The 23,591-nt window shown below is 48.8% G+C and overlaps 1 protein-coding gene across 1 annotated transcript in view; it reads left to right on the forward strand.

Moving 5' to 3' along the window:
• The first annotated feature begins 243 nt into the window (after positions 1-243).
• LOC129388111 (A disintegrin and metalloproteinase with thrombospondin motifs like) overlaps positions 244-23,591 on the forward strand; it is a 64,800-nt gene continuing 41,452 nt past the window's right edge. Inside the window, exons 1-5 of the mRNA XM_072284744.1 lie at positions 244-292; positions 1,502-1,641; positions 7,401-7,472; positions 20,180-20,304; positions 20,509-20,558. Coding sequence (XP_072140845.1) covers positions 244-292; positions 1,502-1,641; positions 7,401-7,472; positions 20,180-20,304; positions 20,509-20,558 — 436 coding nt within the window. The remainder of the gene's footprint in view (positions 293-1,501; positions 1,642-7,400; positions 7,473-20,179; positions 20,305-20,508; positions 20,559-23,591) is intronic.

A 23,591-nucleotide genomic window follows, 5' to 3' on the forward strand; every position in this document is an offset into this window, starting at 1 on the left:
GATTACGACACTCCCTCCTGCGACAGTTGAGCGCGGACCCATAAGTGTTTCCATTTCGTAATGTATTATCTGGCGCGGACAATCTGTCTCGTGCGGCACGGGGCAAACGGAGCGATCGAAGTATGGTGCGACTGCCTGGGTAATCAGGAGATCCCGAGTGGCACCGCGTGCGTGACGCGTGGTCGCAATTCACAGCAGCCGCCACAGACAGACCTCCGCTCATGCAGCGATTTGTTTCCATATATGGTATCGGGGGATGCGCTCGCCGCGTGCCTTATCGATGGCGTCATCGGTGAGCAGACAACGCGCGCTATTCTAACGCCATATCGTAGCGATCGTCGCCGCAGAACACGTCTTGCGCAGCATTACGCTTTTTTTCTCATTTTTTTGCCATAGTCTCCTCCTCCGCTTTCCTTCCGTCGTCGTCGTCGGCACCGCCGTGATGTTCTCATAACGTCCGAATACGATAAGATAGTGGCCGAGCGCCGTATGCTGTACGTGCGAGAGACAGGGAGAGTTGAGAAGGATGGCGGCTTGGTACGGCGGAGTTTTCTCGCGCGCCAGATAGGAAGACTGGGAGATGTGCATGCTCTAGGAGGGAGGGGTAGGTTCCTAGTGGCCGTCCTTACTTCAGCTCCGCCTGCGGCAGCTGAGCGCGGCCGTGCGCTTGGTGGTAATCTGCGCTGGGTTCCAAGGCTAGGGGACCCGAGATAGCTTCGCGTGCGCCGTGTTCTCGCGCGCCTAGCTCACATAGAAGCGAGAGGCAGCATAGAGGGAAGTTCGCTCGACGCTGCTGCCCTGTTTATCCCACCACCACACGTAGAGCGAGTGTGTGCGCTCATCGAGTTGTAGCCCCCACCGACACCGCAACGCCTGGCGCTTTGTTCCGCGCTCGGAAGAAAATAAAGTTGGGCGGCGCGTGCTCGAGGCGCAAGCTCGGCACGCGCAGTGTCATTTTAGAAGCCGATCACGCTAGTCTTCGCCGCCGCCGCTTCGCTCGACGCGTTCTCCCTTCTCGTGAATTAAATGTCGGGGCGACGGCACGGCTCATTGGCCGCGGTCACGTCCTCCTAAACGGTGATTTCTGTTCGTGCTAGCCTGTGCGTGTGCGGTAACGCGCTTGTTAATTTGGTTTGTAAGCGAACGTTTACAGTCGTCTATACAGCTGATAAAACTGCCAGCCTTACTTGTATAACTCTGTAGTAACTTGCTATCGTAATCAATGATTTGCCTTTTGGGCGAAACTCTGACTTTTTTGTTACATGAGTATGTATCGACAATTTATTCGCACAAGTTTGCATGCACACGAGTGCGCGCGTTTCCTTGTGGGTACGAACATTCTCTATGAGAATCATTGTTTAAACTGTGGAAGAGGTCAATAAATATATACTCTTACTACACATATAGAAGTGATTGTACAGGCGTAAACGCACTCAGTGTAATCGTATTGGTATTACCAGTATAAAGCAACATGAAAAAGAACATCCAATATTCGTTCCAGCTCCCCCGAAGACGGAAGCACCTGGATCGGGCGTTGAGAACTTTGCCGTGGAGCTTCACATAATTTCCGACAAAGCGCACCAGCTGAGCTATAAGACAAATGAAGAGTTAATCGCTTACTTGGCAGTCATGGCAAATGCGGTAAGCTTGCTTTGCAACGACTTTACGTTTACTGCTTTAATTCATGTCACTTTAGAGAGACCCGCGAATCACACATATATTGTTTCCTCTTCCTAAATATTCACATCCTGAGGTAGTCAGTTTCCTTCCTGAGAACTCCTCACATATTTTCTAAGGAAACTACTTCTCCTTCCGAATGACAGAATAAATGTCTACAGGACATCGCCCGCTACATAAAATAAAGTTGCGATATAACGCACATTTCAAGCAGAGGATTTCATCGCCTCTTCTGCCCACTTTGCGCGTGCTGGATGCTGCTGTATTGACGAGTGCACATAGCCGGCCACTGGGCAGGTGCAGCTTGGTATGCGGCACTGAGAATGTGAACCTTCTTGTTCAATTTGTTTAAAATAGGTCTGAGTCCGAATAGACAAATAGGTCACTGAGTCCGAATAGACAAGCAGAACAATAAGACAGAAGGGAACATACCGGCATCAAAAACTTCCAATGGGCTACAGTGAATTGTAGAAAGAGTCGGGAACACAAGCAGACCGTGTGTGGCGAACAAGCTGAGAACAAGAATGCGCATTGAGCGAGGAGCGTCGAGCTACAAATAAGTACAGAAAGTGAAGGCATCTCAGTAAACACCATCGTAATTCCCGCTTAGTCATCTCAATCCCGTCATGCCATCGCGGTTCTGACATTTGCGCCAACCCACTGGCCGAAGTTGCCTTATAGCTTGGGCCACTAGGTATGTTCTTGTGGCCGTGATGCCGTCGAGGTCGTTGCATAGTCGTCATTTTAGCTTCTTCATCTGACTCTAATCATGCTGTCATCACGACTTCTACCCCTACCCATTATGTCACATCATCGTCGTCATGCATTTGTTGTCATGTCGCCATCGTGATGCCATTGTGGTCGTTCCATCGTCCTCCCTCCAATATCATCATCAGATTCTCATCATGTTGTATCAATCATGATGTCGTTGTCAAGCCATCATCGCCATACAGTCATTTTCATAGTCATCGCCATCCCACATTGCGCATACCGTTGTCATAGCAATGTCGTCACTACGTCGTCGTTATGCGTCGTCGCCATATTGTCATCGTGGTGTCATCGTGTTCGCTTCTTCATCGGCATTCTCACTTCATCCTGCGACTCCCCTCATGCCATTGTCGTCATGTCATGTCATCATGCCAACGCCATAAGGCTGTAATCTTAGCATCGTCACCATTTCAGAAACGTCATCCTTTTTTCGTCATGCCTCCATCGCCAATCCACCTTCGTGGGCCATCGACGTCATTTCTTCTTGCTCATTCCATTGCAGCCATGCTGTCGGCATTCTATCGGGATTATACTGTCTTCATTGCGGCGTCATCACGTGTTCTTTTTCACACAGTCGTCGTCATGCCATGCTGGTAGCTCTGTCCTCATTCTAGTTTCATCACCGTCGGTTGTCCTCATACCGTCTTCATCACGACATCGTCGTCCTACACTCGGTGTCATCCCATTGTCGTTGTCTAGTCGTCGTCACACTGTCGTCGTTATACCATCGTCATCATTTCAGAATCATCCTCTCACTGTCGTCATACCGGCATGGTCATGCCACCTTGATCATTCCATAGACGTCATTCCTTCTTCGTCATTCCATCGACGTCACTGCGTCATCGTCATGTCGCCTTGCTACGGTCATATTTGGCAAGCGAGTGCCATAGCAAAGTGGGCCGATACCAGAGGCAGTGTATGTCGCATACAGCCTAAGCAACGGAAGTCTCAGAATGTATACTACAGATTCTACGTATCGTCAGCAGTACGGCGTGTCTCTGAATTGCTTGAATGCTAATCGCATTAACGTTTACAAGCACCGTCCACAAGCAATGCCTACAAGCTTCGTGACATTGGTTTTGCTTCCTTTTTTTCTTTGTTCTCTTCAGTTGATTTTAGAAGCCACTACATTATACTAGGCTCACAAATCGCACGCCGGAACCAGCCGCGGTTCCTTAATGGCTTTTGTGTGCTGCTGCTGAGCACGAGGTCTCGGGATCGAATGTCGGCGGGTCACGGCGGCCGCATTTCGAATGGGCGCGAAAACATCTCTGTACTTAGATTTAGGTGCACGTTAAAAAGCCCCTGGTTGGCCACATTATTCCGGAGTCCCCCACTACGGCACGCCTCATTATGAGATCGTGGTTTTGGCACGCAAGACACCGTAATTTATTAATTTAAAATCTCACACCTAAGTCATTACTGCTATTTCTGTGACACAAAAAGGTGTGTCATTAAGAGCGACAGTGCCTAACAAATTGTCTTCTTTTAAATGTAGCGCAGAAGACGACGTCGTTGTTGTCATTGAGAAATGACGGACGACATAAACTGTGCGCACATACAGGCCATATTACAGCGAAGCTACTTAAGGTGGCTAGAAGCAGTGGAAAATGTCATAAGTGTTTTCTTCATTTTTTTTTCTTCCACCCTCCTCGGTATCTTCGGAAATGAACCGTTCGCGCAGTTCATCCAACTACACAGAGAATGGGTGCGCAAGTTCGTGCAGATTTGACCGCAATTTTTGAAAAGTGTTACTTATTACGACACTCAATGAAAATTGACAAACCCTCCCATTCTGCCTGTTCGGAGGTGGTGTGAGAAACCCTTGTAAAGATTCCGCGCAGCCCTGGAACCAGAAGAGACGGCAGTAAACTTGTATTTGGAGACAATACGAGCCTCCATATGGGTAATACGCCTCCAATCCTTAATGCTTGAATAATTTTCAGATTTAAAAATAATTACTGAATGCTCGTTTTCTCCAGATTATCATGCCCTCTATATAGACACGTGGTAGACCTCCCCAGTCTCCTCAGTGAACGAAATGAGGCACAATATTATTTTGTTAAATTAGACGCGTGTCGTGCATGGATGAAGCACGAAAAAAAGTTTAAAGTGGTGCCTTATTTACACTCTTAGTAGAAAATTACCTAAACACGCGTCTAATGCAGTATAAACCTATTTTATGAAAAACGTAGGAAGTTCGCCTAATGCCCTGAAAAATGTCAACGTGCCACAAAGTTGACATCTCTAAGAAATAGTAGGCAACTAATAGGTGATAGACGGGGAAAGTTTCAAGCGTATTCAATAAGCTTTCCTTTTTTTTTTTTACACAAAAAACTCACTGACCAAGTGTTCAAGGTCTCCTAGGGCCCTATTATCTTTCACAGTGTCCTAGAAATGTGCGTGACGCCGACTTCACATTCCATCAAAACGGAGGCTATGTTAGGTGTGATGGGCGGAGGAAACTTAAGTTTCCTGGTTTTATCATAAGCATTCGAAATCTCTACGTTATACTCGTTTTTGTCTCTATGTTATGCTGTATTCCGTGTACGAAGCATGAAGCGTATCTACCCGTCATTATCGGTCAACTAAACAAGGAAGCTTGTTTATATTTGACGAAATAGCTGGTACTCTGCGTGATACGAAGGCAAAGTTGCAAATGTGTGGTTTAATTAAAGCCTTTGCTGTGAGTTACTCATTAAAGTTCTCCATAGCATTGTTATCGCATTTAGTAACAGCATAGAATTGATGCCACTTTGTTAGAAGCACAGCTGCCGCTAATTTCACATCTCCTGAAAATGGGGAGAGGAGGCAGGAGGTGACTGACATGCGCACGATGGTAAATATGTGTACCGCAAATACGACCTTCACTAAGATTCTTATAAACACTAAGTCTAAGCGCTTTATGCGCTTAGAATGGCGGGCTCCGACATAACACGAACAGACGCTATAAAATATTTGGGCTTAACCATTACAAGTAACTTAAAGTGGAACGTTCACATAGAGAATATAGGCGCAAAAGCTTTTAAAACACTCGGATTTCTACGAAAAAAGTTGGCTGCGGCTCCTGCTTCCGTTAAGTTAATAGCCTATAAAACTCTAGGGCGTCCCATTCTCGAATATGGCAGTATAGTTTGGAACCCTCATCATGTATACCTTATAGACAGATTGGAAAGGATCTAAAATAAGGCATTACGTTTCGTCTATTCAGAATTATTCCCGTCAGGACAGCATCACTGCTTTTAGAAATGCCGCATGCATTCCTACACTTGGTTGTCGGCAGCGTGTGGCAGCAATGAAGTTCCTTTTCTTGCTTTATCATGGTCGCCTAAAAATAGATAAACACGTCCACTTGAAACTACCCCATCGTCATTCCCGTAGAAAGTGCCATGATAAACATATCAGGCAATAAGCCACACGCTGCGACACATTCAAATTTTCATTTTTTCCTGCTACCATTGAAATATGTAACGCTTTGTCCCGGGAAATTATTGGCATGGATAGCGTAGAGAAATCTGTGAAGAGGGTAGAATCATACTTTCTTTTGCTATTACATATTGATGTGTTATACTTCGTTATGTTATGTCTACTTATGTTTTATGCTTACTTATGAGGCTTACCATTTCTTTGTTATCGGTTGTACAGGATGTTGTATCGATTGCTGTTGTATCGGCTATATTTACTATGTATAGTTGATGCATTGTACTCCTGCGTGTACCAACCTGTCCACTCCATGTAAGGGCGTTGTAAGGCTGACAGTATTTTTCAAATAAAATAAATAATTAAAAACCTCTTAAGAATAAGCTTTAGCTCAGGCCCAACACCGACGCGGCCTATTCAAATACATGTAAACGCAAAAACGTTTTTCTGTGATAAGCCGTGGACTGATTTTAATGAAATTTGTTGTATTTGAGAGAGAAAGTTAAATTCTACTCACCGTTAGAATCAGAATCTTGATTTAGGGCCTGAATGTGGATAAGGACGTTTTCAAATATCCCAGAGGTTTAAAAATATACAAGCACGAAGTTTACAAATTAATAGCTTTGCATCAAGAACAGATATCGCAGTTCTTTATACGGTATCCACTAGGTCATTGAGAGCGGACAAATTTGCTTCGTAATTTTATATCTTACGTGAATTCGTTACGTTGTGTACAAGGGCTCTGCAAAAACTGCATTTCCATAATACTAAATTTTTTGAGATTCATGTGTAACATATCATTTTTGTTCACTTTACATGTACTGTTAGATGCAGTTCCCATAATTGGGATGTCGTTTTTCATTGCGGAGTTACAGAATTGCAAACTAAATAGTTTCATTATCGGAATATGTTTGATTTTTGCCACTTTTTAATAAAGAATCGACGACCAACATGAAAAATTCGAAGCCTATGGTCACTAGATTTTAAGCTTTCTTGTAAATGCAACAAACCTTGCCAAGTTTTGTGGAGTAGTTGCCGAGATAAACGAACTATCCGCTTACATGTATTTAAATAAGGACACACGAGCTAAAGCTTCCTTTTAAGCGTACTGTTTGATTAAATGGAACCCTCGAATGAAGAAAAAGGTTTTCTAGAAATGGAGTGGTGATTGTGCAAGGTCGTCCAAGTCTGCTGTCTCTTCTAAATAGAAAACCTAAAGCGTCCTCAGCTTTAGCCTTCCACCTCTTTCTGTAGAAATACAGCATTTGCTTTTCGTCACAAGTAAACAATACATGATCACACGAATATGCTCTCGAAACGGAGAACGTCGCGGGTAGCTGCTGCGTGACATTCGAAAGGAGCGTCGATATCCGTGTTTTGTTATTGCTTCTTTACTGACGGCCATTCGCTAACAATAGCAACGACGTATCTGCATGCATTTGGAACTTTGTAATCTTTCCGTCTAGGTTCGGGTAATTTTTTGTCGAGTGTGTCACTTTGTCTCTCAGCGGTGTCTAACTCGCATTCTTTCCTAGGTGAACTTAAGGTACCTGGAGATGGACCACCCTAAAATAAAGTTCGTTCTCGTTGGAATAACAAGGGCTAGGGTAAGTATCATACGACTACATATTTGAGGAAGGGGGATGCAGTCGGTAGGACCTTGCTGAGTGTCTCGACGTGAAGTTTGTGCAGTGCGGATAGAACAGCGGGCAGTGCGGCCGTTATTCGTTATTTCTCCAGAGCGCCGCACCGCTGCTATAGGGCATTGCAGCCGGGGCCGACTGTTTACAAAACAGCGGAGCATTTCCTTTCCTTCCTTCGTGTTGCGTTCACCCTGCCGAGGTAAGTCAATGACCAGGCCGGGGCGCTTTCTAGCTTGAGGTCCCGCGTTCGATCTCTGTCGAGGCGGCCGCATTGCAGTGGGAGCGGAATGCAAAAATACTCTTGTACATCGTGAATTTCATGCACATAAAGATAACTCGAGGGGGACAAAATTGATCTGGAGTCCTCCACTGCCGTATTCCTCATAATCATTTCATGGTTTCGGCTTACACAAAAGAGACACCATTTAATTTATATTTATTGTTTCTTGAAATCCATTAGTTCCGCTGATAAATTATGCCAATCTTCTGTGGTCCCGAGAAAATATAACATTTAGGCTGATCCATGCTGGAGTAATACGGCATAACACAACATAAATTATCTTTGCGTGAATAAATGTAATGGGCAGGGGGACAGGGGGGAGAAGTGAAGATACCTCCTTGAACTAAGTTTCCGCTTCAATGCTGTAGGATGAATAAAAATGCTTAAGGCGCTGATTCCTGCACCTGAGCGCTTGAAAAATCCAGCCGAAATCTTGCTGAATTTTGCTAACGCTTAACCGGCGATCAAATTTCTCCGCAACAAACTCTGTGACAGATTCTGTTCGTTCATTAGCATTCAATAATAAGCTCGCTGCGAAAGGTATTCCACGCAAGAGGTGAATTTAAGGCCACACAGCATATAAGTTTCGCCCATCACTTTCTTTAAATCTCCATTTACTCTGGTGTTTCAAATTGCTCTGTGAAACAGGAAGTGAGCACCGGTGCCTTCAGAGTAAATAATTATTGTGTTGTGAGCGCGAGCCGTGTTCCGACCACTAGAAGCGTATTTATCTTACTAAGAATGAATGACCTAATTCCTGGCTATTGAAAATTCATTTCCTTACCATTTCGCTATTTTCTTTGTAAAGGGCAAGTGTGGAAAGTTTTGAGCGTTCAGGGCGTCATCAATTCCTAATTGAGGCAAATATGTATGTGCGTAAATTGCGCTTATATATATATAGCGGTTACGCCCGATCGTAGGCGCCTAACGTATCTAGTTTATGTGCAATGAAGTATTTATTGAGTTGGTAGACACATCGGGATCACCAGCGATCCGTCTAATTGGGGTGGCAGTTCTCATTATCCTTTACGGACGCACTCAGAGACATTTAGGGGATCGAGGCCAATAACATATTTTCACGAAGAGTTGCGAAGAAATGGTTTTATTTACAGTAGATAGACGATGATCGTTGCGTGATGGTAGCGCAGCCCGGCCTCTCACACTGCTCGTTCTCTTCATCTTCTCTTTTTTCCTCTTGTTTGTGCCTTTCGTATCCGTTACATTTCCCCGCAAGCAGACGAAGCACGTGGGGCGAGTCAGGATGGACAAGCAGGGTAGAAAGTCTTCAGGCGAGCAATATGAGCCAGCTGAGTTCTGCTTGATCGCCGGCCATTGCGCAAGAGGCGAGCTATGACGTAAGTGAGTTCGCTCAGGTGGTCCACATCCCCAAATGGGCTTAAATATTGTGAAAAAAACTTTTGGCACAATCCACGCTTGCGTTGCGGTCTCCAAAGAAGGACCAAGTCACCTTTTTTCAATGTTACTTGTACGTGACGGTCGTCGTATCGCTCTTTCGAACGACTTTGCGAGGCCAGAGCACGAAGAGGAGCTATTCGACGGGCTTCTTCGGCGAGACACAAAGTCGCCGATACAGAATCGTCACTGTGCAGAACGAAGGGTAAAAAAGTGTCCAGAGGGCTTCGCGGTAACCTTGCATATAGGAGATAAAATGGGCTATAGTTCGTGGCTTCGTGTTTTGCCGTGTTGTATGCGTAAGTGATGAAGGGCAGCACGTCGTCCCAGTTCTTATCATTGGAGGAGACGTACATGGCAAGCATTTTGGTCAGCGTTCTGTTTGTCCTTTCAACGAGGTCATTGGTCTGTGGATGATACGGCGTGGAATGACGGAACTGTGAAGTGCACAAACGAAGTAACTCTTCAATGGCATCAGCATTGAACTGGCGACCACGGTCGCTGATGATGACACGTGGTGGGCCATGACGAAGGACCACGGAACGCAGCAGGAAGACCGCCACGCAAGCAGCGGTGGAAGACGATATGGCTGCAGTTTCTACGTACCATGTAAGATGGTCTACGCAGACAATTATCCAACGGTTCTTGTTGTTAGATAACGGGAATGGGCCCAAAAGGTCAATGCCTACTTGCTCGAATGGCGTACTGGGCGGTGTCAATGGCCGAAGGGGCCCATGGCAGCAGTGGTCGGTCGCTTGTGACGTTTTCACAACTAGCGACATAGCGCTTGGTTGTTTCGTATATCTTGGGCCAGTAAAAGCGCTCCTGTGTGCGGTGTAGCGTTCGTACGAAGCCGAAATGGCTGGATGTCCCATCGTCCTGCATGGCGCGTAGAACGTCGGAGCGGAGACTATCGGGGACAGCAAGCAGAAAACGCGCTCCATCCCCGGAGTAATTAGTTTTGTAGAGAAATTTATAACGGACAGTAAAGCGATCGCTGCCTTGAGAATTACGGGCGGCGAAAAAAGCGGATCGAGGGCACGATCATTTCGTTGTTCTCGCTGAAAGTCTGCCGCGTCAGGGAATTCAGAAGTAACAGCAGCGAGACCGTCGTCGAAATTCTCAGCATCGCAGTCGGTAGTCGCAAGAGGAATCCGATAGAGGCAGTCTGCGTCAGCGTGATGACGGTCACTCTTGTACGATACCACAAAGTCGTATTACCACAAGTCGTATTACCACAAGTCGTACTACCACAAGTCGTATTACCACAATTCGTATTACCACAAGTCGTATTACCACAAGTCGTATTACCACAAGTCGTATACCACAAGTCGTATACCACAAGTCGTATATTACAAGACATCCCAAGACCAACGTGCGAGGCCACCAGAGGGATCACGCAAACCGACCAGCCAGCATAAAGAATAATGGTCGGTGATAATCTTGAATGGTCTACCGCAAAGATAACACCGAAGCTTCTGTATGGCGAAAACAGCTGCCAGGCATTCCTGTTGCGTAACCGTACAATTGCGTTCAGATTTACTCAGGCAACGGCTGGAATATGCGACATGTTCTGCGCCACTGTGACGTTGCAGAAGCACCATTCCTATCCCGATTCCACTAGCGCCAGTGTGAACTTCAGTCGGGCAAGATGGATCGAAGTGACGCAAGAGGGGTGCTGACGTTAGTATGAATTTCAGTTGAGAGAATGATGCGTCACACTCTGCTGTCCGATTGAAGGATGCATTTTGTCGCAAAATACTTGTCAACGGGTAAACGATGTCGGGGAACAAACCGACGAAAATATTAACATGGGCCAATGAATGAGTGAAGTTCTCGTGCTGACTACGGTGGCTTCAGGGAGCTAACCACTTCAATCTTGCGAGGATCGGGTGTCACGCCATCCTTGTCGACTAAGTGTCCCAGGACCAGCGTTTGACGTTCACCAAACAGAAATTTTGTTTAGTTTACAACCAGTCCAGCTTTCTCGATGCAGTCGAGAACAACGCTGAGGCGTTCGTTATGTTCTTCAAACGTGTGGCTAAAGATTACAACATCATCGAGGTAGCGCATGCATATCTCTCACTTTAGGCCACGTAGTACTGTGTCCATGAATCTTTCGAAGGTGGCAGGAGCATTGCAAAAGGCCAAAAGGCATAACATTAAATTCGAATAGGCCATCGAGAGTCACGAATGCGCTCTTTTCCATGTCGGCAGGGTCCATAGGTATTTGCCAATACCCCGATCGCAAATCAAGTGTTGAGAAGTAAGAAGCAGTGTGCAAGCAATCAATGACGTCATCGATTCGCCGTAGTGGATAGAGATCCTTCTTCGTCACTGCGTTTAGTTGTCTGTAATCCACACAGAATCTCCAGGAGCCATCTTTTTTTCGGACCAGTATTACTGGGGCTGCCCATGCACTAGACAACTCTTGAACGACATCTTTGTTCATCATCTCTTTGACTTGCTCTCCAATAACTTTGCGCTCGGAGAATGACACTCTGGCTTCTGGCGGACGGGGTGTGCTGAGCCGGTATCTATTCTGTGACGAGCACGGAATGACGGTAAATGAAGGGGTGCATCTCTATGCGTGAAGTCGAATGCAGCCTTATGCCTGGCAAACACCTGTACCAGTGCTTGCCATTCCGATGTACCGAAGGCCTTGCTGATCATGCCAAGCATTAGCTCTTCAGAATGGCGATTATCGCGAGGAGAGCAAGCTGTAGAGACGTCCGTAGTTAGTGCCGCTATTGAGCTATATGCGGCTTCGTCGAAGAAAGCGATTTTCATACCGCGAGGAAGGACAATCGGCGTGGCGGGACAGTTCAGCGCCCACAATGTGGCGACTCCTTTCGGCATGCACACGACAGAGCAGGGCACAAGTATATCTTTTTAGCACAGTTTATGCGGAGAGGCCCTAATACAAGGTCAACACAATCAGCGTCAGCAGCAGTTGCAGAAACACGAACGGGCGTCAGGCACCACGATGGTGCAATGACTTCATCGAGAACACTGAGCGCGTCTGTGTCCCTGTCTTCGCCACACGAGCTTTGTTCGGAATGTGCTGATATAAATAACTTATTCAATGATCTTTCGCCCCAACCACAGTCCACGGAAGTGCCGCACTGTTCAAGAAAATCGATACCAAGGATAACATCGTGCGAACAACGAGAAAGAACAAGGAATTCCGACACAAACACTTTCCCAGCCAACAAAACACTCACAGCACAAACACCAAGGCGATGAAGTGACTCACCACCTACTCCACGAAAGGTAATACCGTCGTTCCAAGAAAACATAACTTCGTGGCCTAGACGGTTTTTGAAAGCGAGGCTCATCACACACACAGTCGCCCCAGTATCAACTAACGCCATGGTCGGTATTCCGTCAATCGAGACATTCACTCTGTTCTTGAGCATCACAACAGGCAGAGGTATTTCTTGCAAAGGCCGTCGGGCGATCTCAGCTCCATTGGCCGCGGATGCTAGTTACCCGGCGGCGGTGAGGAAGAACGGCGCAGAGGGGACGAGGGGCGACGGGGACGGTTATTTGGTGGCGTCGAACTCCGCTCAGCTGCTGGCAAATCGCTGCGTCTGGAATCGTGTGAGAAGTGGTCCATTGGAAGCAAATTAGTCGTCCGTAAATCATATGAAGTACGGGTTCTGGGTGGCGAGAACATCGGTGGTGCCCTTCGTGATTGACGGCCTTGGCGACAATACCGAGTTATACGGTCTGTGGAACCACAGTTGTAGCACACGGGAGGGTCGCGTTTCACAGCATCTTCCTCGAAATGAATGCTAGGCTGCTGCGGGTGGCGAGAAAGTTCGTTGTCATGTGAATTACGTGTCTCTGCTGCTCGCTGAAATCCGTTGTATCGTTCATAAGTCACGTCGTGGTAGAAGGGTCGGTGCTGTTCTTGTCATGGTCTGACAGAAGTCACAGGGCCTCGGGGGTAAAAACGCGGCTGCTCTCGTTGTGGCCGAGTGTCATAAGTAGGGCCTCTGTCGTAGAGACGTGGCTGCTGTCGGGGCGCGAGTTAATCCTCAGTGCCCCTCGCCGCAAGATACGGGTAGAAGGATGCCATGTTTGGCTCGAAATCTGGTGGTAAGCGGAAGTAATGAGTGCCTGGATGTGTCACTTGCGCGTGCGTGTTGAGCTTTTCCCGAACTATTTTTTGGATCATTGATGCAAGATCGAGGGGCTGGTTGCTGTCAACGTTTGCAACTGTCGTCACATTGGCTAGCCTACCAAACTTCGTCTTGATGCGCCTCGTCTTTAGTTGCTCGAAAGTGCGACAGTGCCGATTGATGTCAGCGACGGAAGCCGGGTTGTCTTTTGCGATGAGGAAATTGTAAACATCTTCGGCAATTCCTTTTGAATGTGCCCAACTTTGTCTTCCTCAGACATTCCAGAGTCCACCATCCTACACAGTTTTATTACCGCCTCAATGTAGGTCGTGCAGGTTTCGCCTGGCACTTGCGCACGTTGTAGTAGCGTCTGTTCTGCCCTTTTCTTTTTCGTCGCGGAGTCGCCAAATCCCTCTTTGATTTCCGAAACAAATCTTCCCCATGTTGTGAACGTTTCCTCGTGATTGTCGAACCACAACAACGCAGTATCCGTTACAAAGAACACGACGTTGGAATGCTGAGAAGCGCTGTTCTACTTGTTGGCGGCACTCATCCGGTGATAATGGATTAGTCATTCCTCGACGACTTCATCCGATCTGTCGGCGAAGGGACAGGTATCTCTCAGTTATAGAACATAACTTGTCGGCGCAGCAGTTGGAATGGGCCGTTATTCGTCTGCGTCGTGGAACATATTCAACTCCGGTAGATTCGGTGGCAGCCCAGCGAGGTGACGGCTCCGTCGAAGAACTTGCGGTTCAGCCTCCATCTCCGGGTGTCGATTACCCAGCACCTCCACCACAACTGTTACGAAGAGTTGCGAAGATACAGTTTTATTTACAGTAGATGGACGATGATCGTTGCGTGATCATCGTCCATCACTGTAAATCGTTGCGTGATCAGCGCAGCCCGGCCACTGAAACTCTTCGTTCTCTTCGTCTTCTCTTTCTTTCTCCTGTCCATGCCTTTCGTATCCATTACAATTTGTCTAAGAGTTATGAACCAGCAAGGAATTGGTGTATTTCTCGTACTATGTTGGCCGTAATAATATGCCGTGATAACGGCACCTAATAGTCTTTGAAAAAAAAAACTTCCACATAACCTTGGAAAATCGTCACTAGCACAGAAGTTACCAGAAGAAAGTGTCCTTCAGAAACAAATTTTGTGAAAATCTGGACGGCACGCACCACTAGAGACAAAAACAGACAGAAGGAGCGCTAACAAAAACTATATTTCAGTCTGTAGGACAGAAACAAAATAAATTGATATCTGAATTTATTCGCTATAATCAATACATTATTATCAGTAAAAACGAAAAAAGGTCAAAGAACATATTGCTACGGAGCAGTGTTTACAATGACGAAGAGGCGAGCAGTGAGAAGACGACGACGACGATTGGAGGCTAGCGCGGGCTGTCGCCTCTTGGCCAAGTGCGGCGTATTCCCTTTGTAACTACACTTGTATATAGCTTTTCGTCTGCGTCTTCCTACGTGACATATCTGGTGGAGGTGGATATTCCCTGCACCTCGTCACGGAGTTTCGCACTGCACGGTACGTCGAACATTCTTCATGGCTCCCGGCGACAACTCGACTCCGCCGGCTCCGACATCTGCTGCCACTTCGATGACCTACATCACTCTCCCCACTCCCCGTGATCCTGGCGTATTCTCGGGCAAAGATGGGGAAGACGTCGATGAATGGAGCAGCCTGTACGAACACGTCAGCCGCAATAATCAGTGGGACCCTACTATCATGCTCGCCAACGTAGTCTTTTACCTCGGTGGCACACCTCGAGTTTGGTTTCGGACGCACGAAGATGAGCTCACCAGTTGGGATTCGTTTGAGCAAAAGCTCCGAGACTTCTTCGCCAACCCCTGCGGGGCCCCAACTTGCCGCGCAGAAGGTACTTTCCGGCCGTGTGCAGACGTCCATGGAGCCTTACGTCACGTACATTCAGGACGTCTTGGCTCTGTGCCGCAAAGTTGACGTACACATGACTGAATCAGACAAGGTTTCCCACATCCTTAAAGGCATTGCCGATGACGCCTTTAACTTGCTCGTTTTCAACAACGTGGCCACGGTGGATGCAGTTATAGAAGAGTGCCACCGCCTGGAACTCGCTAAAAGCCGACGTATTGACCAGCAGTTTCCCGTCTGCCCAACACCCCAGCGACATCTTCCTGTGCCGACGCTCCTCGTCCCATTAACACTGGAGATGTTACCCGGATCGCCCGGCGTGAGGTCGAGGCCGCCTATCCGGCTGCCTTCGACTCCAGCACCTCCTACGCATCTGCAGTCACGGTTTCCCTGATCCAGGCAGTTGTCTGCCAGGAATTCGCAAACATGGGTCTTCACATCATCTGCTCGGCCCGTCGCCTTCATAACCACGGGGCTTCATCGATTCCGCCCCGTCCCGCATCTTATTACCCACTACGTTTCCGCAACCCATCAGAATGGCGCACTGCTGACGACAAGCCCATTTGTTTGCTCTGCCGTCGAATCGGGCACATTTCTGGGCACTGTCGCAGTCGCTGGAGTTCCCCGACCCGGTCTACTTATACAGACTACTCTCGCCCCTCAGGTGGCCCTTCTCGTCCCTATGTCGCACGCTCCGATATTGCCGCCACTGATTCTCCTGCGCCGAACCACCTTTATTCTCATTCGCCTTCGCCCCAACGACGACAATCTCGCTCTCCCCAGCTCAGTCACTCCTTTTCGCCGACTCCCTTCGGACGCCGCTCCCAGCCGGAAAACTAGACGATGCAGCGCCTCGAGGTCACGCTGCATTGCTCCCTACGCCGCTAAATCATCTACTGACGTTGCCCACTCAACTGAACCTTCTTGACGTGCAAGTCGACGGTGTTTGTGTGTCTGCTCTTATAGACACTGGGGCGCATTTGTTGGTAATGAGCGCTGACCTTCGTAACCGGCTCACCAAAATAATCACGCCCGCAACAACGCCTGTTGTCCGTGTCGCCGATGGCGGAACAGCCCCCGTAATTGGCATGTGTGCCGCCCACGTCTCCTTCACTGACCACTCCACTATCGTGCTATTTACAGTCATCGCCCACTGTCCCCACGACATCATCCTCGGCTTAGACTTCCTCTGCGCACATTCTGCTCTCATCGATTGTTCCGCCAGTACTCTCCGCCTTCACTTGCCTGTTCTGGATCCCGATGAATCACACCCCAGTCGCCTCAGTTCCATCGACTTCGTTCGCTTGCCGCCTTCGGCACTGACATACGTTGACTTCGTGTCATCCCCACCTGTGCCCGACGGTCACTACATCGCGGCTCCTATGTAAGACGTCCTACTTACACACAGGATCACAGTGCCTCATACAGTTTCATCTATTGCGGTGAATTGCGTCTGCCTGCCAGTGGTCAATTTGGTTTGACAACACAAGTGCTGCCACGCGGGATGTCTCTGGCCCAGCTTTGCTCATTCGAGTATACCTCAGTAGCATCTATTGCAGAAGACGACAATTCAGCTGATCTTTCTCTACCGTCGCAGTCGGCAACTTGTACCATCGCCGACTTACAGAAAATGATTGCGCCCGACATGCCGTCCGAGCATGCTCGTGAGCTCTACCGCGTTCTGTTTTCCTTCCACAGTATTTTTTACTTTAACGATCGTCCTTTGGCCCGAACTACAGCTGTTAAACATAGCATTAATACCTAATACCAGCCATGCCCCTCCTATTCATCGCCACCCGTACCGAGTGTCACCGGCTGAGCGTCAAGTTATTCACGCAGAAGTTCGCAAAATGCTTGCCAAGAACATTATTGAACCATCATATAGTCCATGGGCGTCACATGTACTGGTCAAAAAGAAGGATGGCTCATGGCGCTTTTGCGTGGACTATCGGCACCTTAACAGGGTTACCAAAAAGGACGTGTATCCCCTACCTCGGATTGATGACGCCCTTGACTGCCTCCACGGTGCTCACTACTTCTCCTCTATTGACCTTCGCTCCGGCTACTGGCAGATTGCCGTGGACGATCTTAACCGCGAGAAGACGGCTTTTGTAACACCAGACGGTCTTTATCAATTCAAAGTGATGCCGTTTGGTCTATGCAACGCTCCTGTCACTTTTGAACGTATGATGGACTCCCTTCTTCACGGTTTCAAATGGTCCATGTGCCTGTGCTACTCGGACGACGTTATAGCATTCTCCCCAACGTTGGCTACGCGCCTCGAGCGCCTCTCAGCAGTCCCGGACGTTTTTCGTCGAGCCGGTCTGCAACTCAGCGCATCGAAGTGCCAATTCGGCCGTCGCCAGATTACCGTCCTTGGACATCTCGTTGAAGTGAACGGAGTGCAACCGGACCCAGGCAAGATCCATGCTGTTACGCACTTCCCTGTTCCGAAGTGTGTCAAGGATGTGCGCAGCTTCATCGGCCTTTGTTCGTGCTTCCGCCGTTCCGTGAAAAATTTCGCGGCCATCGCACGAGCACTAACCGAGCTTTTGAAAAAGGACGCCCCTTTCCAGTGGGGCGATAACGAGGCCTCTGCATTCTCGTATCTAATCGACCTTCTCACAACGCCTCCCGTTCTGGCCCATTTCAATCCTTCTGCGCCTACCGGAGTCCGTACTAATGCCAGTGGTCATGGAATTGGCGCAGTACTGCCCAACGCCGGCGTGGCAACGACCGGGTTATCGCTTACGCCAGCAGGCTCCTCTCACCCTCGGAGCGCAACTATTCCATCACTGAGCGTGAGTGTCTGGCCCTAGTTTGGGCGGTTGCGAAGTTCCGCCCATACTTATATGGCCGAACCTTTTCCGTTGTCACACACCATCATGCGCTTTGCTGGTTATGCTCACTGAAAGATCCTGCAGGAAGACTTGGTCACTGGATCTTACGCCTCCAAGAATATTCGTATACTGTCACCTACAAGTCTGGCCGACTACACAAGGACGCTGACTGCCTGTCTCGCTACCCGGTAGACAAGCCTGACGACGCCGATAGTAGTACCACCAACGGCATTTTCTCTGTGTCTGCCTTCGCTAACATCGCCGATGAGTGTAACCGAGACCTATCGCTGCGCGCACTCATCGAGCGTCTGCGCTCTGCACCTACCGACGCATCCGTTCGCCGATATGTCCTCCAGGGTGGCATTCTGCACCGAAGGTACGTCGTCACTGACGGATCTGATCTTGCCGTGCCAAAACATGTACGACAGACTAGATGCATGACGCACGCACTACAGGACATCTTGGGGTAACCCGCACGTACGACCACGTCCGCGGATCTAGGCAGGGTCATCGAAAAGCACGGAAAAAAAAGCAGCCAACGCGATTCGACTCCTCAAACGTGTCACTTCGCGGAAGGCGGGCATGAGAGAGGAGAGCCTATTTAGGCTCGTGCAATCCTTCATCATCAGCCACGTCGCGTACGTTGCAGCCTACCATAGATGGCTGCAACACGAACGAAACAAGATCAACGTGATCATCAGAAGAGCGTACAAGACGACGCTGGGTCTGTTCGAGTCCACGAGCCCGACCCGCTTTTTACAACTCGGGATACACAATACGCTCGAAGAAATAGCCGAACCGTAACGGACCTCTCAACTGGAGCGGCTGTCCATGACCAAAGCCTGGAGGAAGGTACTGCATGACCTGGGAATAGGACGCATAACGTGGTGGAGATGAAGCTCCCCGTCCCCGAAGAGGTCCGACGCAAGACCAGAATCGACCCCATACCGGGGAGCATGAATGCCGAGTTCAACAAGGGAAGAAGAGCTGCGAGGGCCAAGGCTCTCATTGACCAGCACGCCAAAGACGAGCACGCGCGGTACGTGGACGCGGCCGAATACCAACAGAACGCCTTCGCTGCGGTCGTCATAGAGGCGTCCACCGGCGCCACGAGGACGGCAGCGAGTGTGAGAAGCGCCGGAGCGGAACAAACGGAGGTGGCAGCCATCGGCTTGGCCATCGCCGACGCAGACTACCACACGGTGCTGAGTGACTCGAGACAGGCGGTGCGAAACTTCGCCAAAGGCCAAATCTGCAGGGAGGCCGAGCGCGTACTGCGAGCAGAAAAGAAAACTACAAGACAGAAAAGTAAGACTCAAGTGGTTCCCGGCGCACGCGGGGGACGCGTCGGAACGCAATGATAACCACAATGAGACGGCACACGCAGCGGCCCGAGCGCTAACCAATGGCGCCCCGGCGACAGACCGTCCGACGTGGTTTGGAACCAAGGACCGCATGACGGACTACAACAAAATCACGAAGGCCTACCGCCTGGCTAGCAGGACTCTCCCACCCCCACACCCAAGGCTGAGTCGAGCGGAGGCGGTACTACTGAGACAGCTCCAGACCGGATCGCTACAGAGCCCAGGACTGATGCATCGCATGTACCCAGAGACATATCCGACCGAAAAGTGCAGAGTCTGTCGGAGGGAGACGGCAGATTACACGCACATCTTGTGGGACTGCGTTAAAAATCCAGAAAAGGCAAAATCAAGAACGATCCCACCGTGGCTCGAGGCATCCGCGAAGAGCTACGACCAAGACGAACAGCTCTGGGCCGTCCAGCAGGTACTCGGGGCACTCGAAAGACAGGGACCCAGCGAACCGGCAACGGTGAGCGGAGACCCGCGCCTAGTAACGGCGACTTCGTCGATGACGTAGGCCCTCGCCGGGACGCGCGAGCGCCTAACTGCAGGCACAAATAAGGTTGGCTCCAATCCAATCCAATCCAATATACATTTCATACATGAGGTGAGTACGGTGCTGACGCTCGACAAGCCCTCGCAGCAAAGAAGATATTCATGCAAACTACATGTCACGATCATTCCTTCTACATAACCCTACATATCTTTCTTTTTTTTCTTTCTAATGAAACAGGATCACGAGTTCGCTAAAATTAACAACGGTCAAATTGAGACGGGAGAGATGTTGGCGGGCCTAAAGACTTACAAAGATGAAGGAAAAGTACCAGGGAAGCAAGACGTTATTTACCTGATTACTGGGTAAGTAAACAACGGGAATAGTTTTTGCCTTTCTGTATATTCGCATTCTACGACACAAAAAAGGAGGAGGTTTCTGAAGCAGCGCATGTCTTTGCAATCATTAGAGAGAAAACCAACTGTACTGATTTATAAAATTGAGCCTTCGATACCTATGTCATGAATTCAGTTATAGATATTTAGACAAATTTTGCAATTATTTTGCAGGCTTGACATGATAAAGTTCGATAAAGGAAAATTGGACACTGGTATTAATGGTACGTAGAACATCCTTTGATGAAAGCGAATTTTGCGGTGAAGGCATGGTCACGTTATGTTTAAGGTATTCGCACATAAACCAAAACGTAACGTTCGTTTGAAACATGATCCAAAGGTCTAGAGTTCTGGCATCGACATTGGGCGGAAGAGTATTTTCTTGTGTAACCACGTTGCGACAAATGTTTAATTACTGAGTAAATACTATGAAGTATTTTCACAGGCTACCTCTTCAGCTATTATTAAAAACAATGGGTAATGGTTTCCGCTCCTAAATTGTAGAAACTTCAATGTTTGAATACCTTCTGGATATCCCTCAAGGTGACGAGAACAAGCTGCTTGCAAACAAAGCAAGCTTACTTAGCTACGCATTTATTTTCGCTATGACTAGAAGATATCCCACCCCGATACCGACGCTCTAGAGCAGTCCCCGGCTCTGTACGACAATGATGGCTTGTGCGGACGGTATCACGAGATGGTGGTGCGTTACTCCAACGAGTGAAACAGCGCGAATACGTGGAGCTCAACGCGGCCACTTGCCGCAAGCATCAGATATGAGTTTTAATTGTAGAAAAGGGCTGCAGACGTCCTCCGTTCTGTACAAGCAGGTGCTACTGAGAAATCGCAGACGACTTTTAACGCCAGAGCGTTAAGAAGCTCGTGTCGCAGAAAGGCCGGTGTCGGTGGCGTTGGCAGTGAGCGCAAAAACCCGGAAGGCAATTCATAAATAAAAACCACTTGCAAGATGCGCTGGGTGGGAATCGAACCAGGGTCTCCGCAGTGTGAGACGCAGACGCTACCACTCACGGTACAAAAAGTGGTAGAAAAGCGCCTCTAGTGAATCTGGTGCTGCCTTAGAAACGTGCCGTAGAAAGTTATACTGCGGTGTATATCGGTAATTATGAGCATGTAAATTTCAGAAGTCGTGGTAAAACGAGTAGCGAAGTACGTTTCCGCTACATTTCTTCTGCGCTTGGCGCACATGCATAGCCACCTTGCGGCAAACAGAAGACCCCTTCCTCGCAAGCTACGGCGCTGCCCCGGCAGGTGGCGCGCCACTCTCCCGATTCTTGCCTTCGTCTTGTTTGAGCGCATTGGGGCCGTTGGGGACAGGTGCGAGGATGCCCCAATATCCTTCCGTTTAATAAGCTTTCTCGCTCTCTTCCCTCCCAACTTCCAGCGTGCGTAACTCGAACTCTCATGTTTAGGCGACGCGGTTCCTTTTTCCGCTCACAGCGCGATTCCTAGGTGCTGCGTCCGATGCGGGACACCTCTGACGTGATCGCTGCGCCGTAGCGCGTCTCGTGGGAAAGCGTCCCCTACGATGTGTGCCGTGCTACTGGCGAGCAGTCATGCGTCTGCATGGTGCTCCCAAGCGTGATGGAGGACGATCCCATCGAGGCATCAGCCCCCATGATTGCGTCCGCCTTCATGGCGTGTCGCGGCCCGGCTGTCCGTGCCGATCATGACATTTGGCTCGCGTAGATCGTTTCTCCCTCCGAGACACCGAGTGCTTTGGTTCGTTCCGCTTGCTCAGGCGCACGTTTCGTCTTTGTTTGACTCAAGAGCATGCCGAGCGAATGAGTGGGCGGGGTGAACGGGGTGCGATAACGCTACCGCGTTCCGCTCTTGAAGGCGAAGCTTGAGCGTCCTCCAAGTCTTTTTTGCTTTAGGGGCAAGGTAGTGCTCCAGAGAAAGAACAGAGGTGCTACTCAGACAACTGTTCTACGTTCCATAGGGCATGCAGCTGGCTACTAACTATCCGTACAATTTTCCCACACGTACCCAGTTTCCCGGGCTGTTACATCGAAACTATTACAGAAACCTAGCTTAGAATCTTGAAGATACCACTACAGTTTCAGCCTACTAATGGCTGGCTAACAGCTACTTCCACGCCATCATGAACATTAGTAGGCAGCTATACAAAGTAAGAATAGTAGTTTTGTCGGCGTATCACCTTGTAAACATTCGCCTATAACTAAATTATACATCTCCCTCGATGACCCCACACGCAAGTTGTCAAAATGCTGGAGTGAGGAAGTGTGGCAGCAGCAGCGAGCGAATTTACCTTCGTGTTGCCTTTCGCTTCAACGCGAACTAAGCATCGAGAACACAGCGCACACAAAGCTATCGGCACTCAGAGCCCTCTGTGCCCATCGCAGATCCCTCAAGACGAAGTGGCCACCAAAATAGATCTGTCCCCCCACCCCCGGCGCCTGGCGCGAAATGGAAGACGCGCTACCTCCCCACTTTCCTCCCTTGTGCGCGCGAGATTGAGCAACCATCGTAGGCTCACCCTCACGCGCTTTCACTCGCACATAGCGTACGGTGCGCGGCGACGATGTTATCGCACTTTGACTTTATACGGAACATCGCGGCGACTCCGACGCCGACGGCGGTAATGCGCCTGCACTGTTCATATAATTGTTATCGCAATAAAACAACAATGAATCTGCGGGACTGTTGTTCCCGGGTCCCCTGTCAGCGCATTTCTGGCCCCCGAACTCGCCTTTACTCCTTTGAACTTTCCAGTCTATGGCGTTTTGGTGCAAAATGTCTCAGCTACAGTCCAACATAGTCTCGATTCAATGAAGTCTGGCTTGGCCATGACCTGATCTCAACACGACGTCAGCTACCGGCGCACCACCATCGGCTCCGCCAAGCAGCTCTCTAACTTTCGTGAAGGCAAAGAAAATGGTATTTCAAGCAATTCTTTTGTACAGTATAGCATTTTTCATGTTTCTATTGAAATACAAAATCTGTCTGAAGAAAGAACACGTTTTCCTTAGAAAACAATAGCAGTGAACTTCGTGGCCGCCCTGTGTGATCTGCTAATGAGAAAACACAAATATTTGGTAGCCTAAAATATTATCAAGTTTGCAAAACGAACATCTGTTTCTTGTGTGCGTTTTGGAGCCCATTCACCTAGTTGTGAATTTTTAGGCTTTATATAGAAATGAGGAACAGTTCGAATACCCTTCGGGAGTCCCAACTATGCGTGGACTTCCCATAGCGCTATCACAACACAAATTAAT

The sequence above is a fragment of the Dermacentor andersoni genome, chromosome 10 (genome assembly GCF_023375885.2).
Source record: "Dermacentor andersoni chromosome 10, qqDerAnde1_hic_scaffold, whole genome shotgun sequence".
Classification (NCBI taxonomy): Eukaryota; Metazoa; Arthropoda; class Arachnida; order Ixodida; family Ixodidae; genus Dermacentor; species Dermacentor andersoni.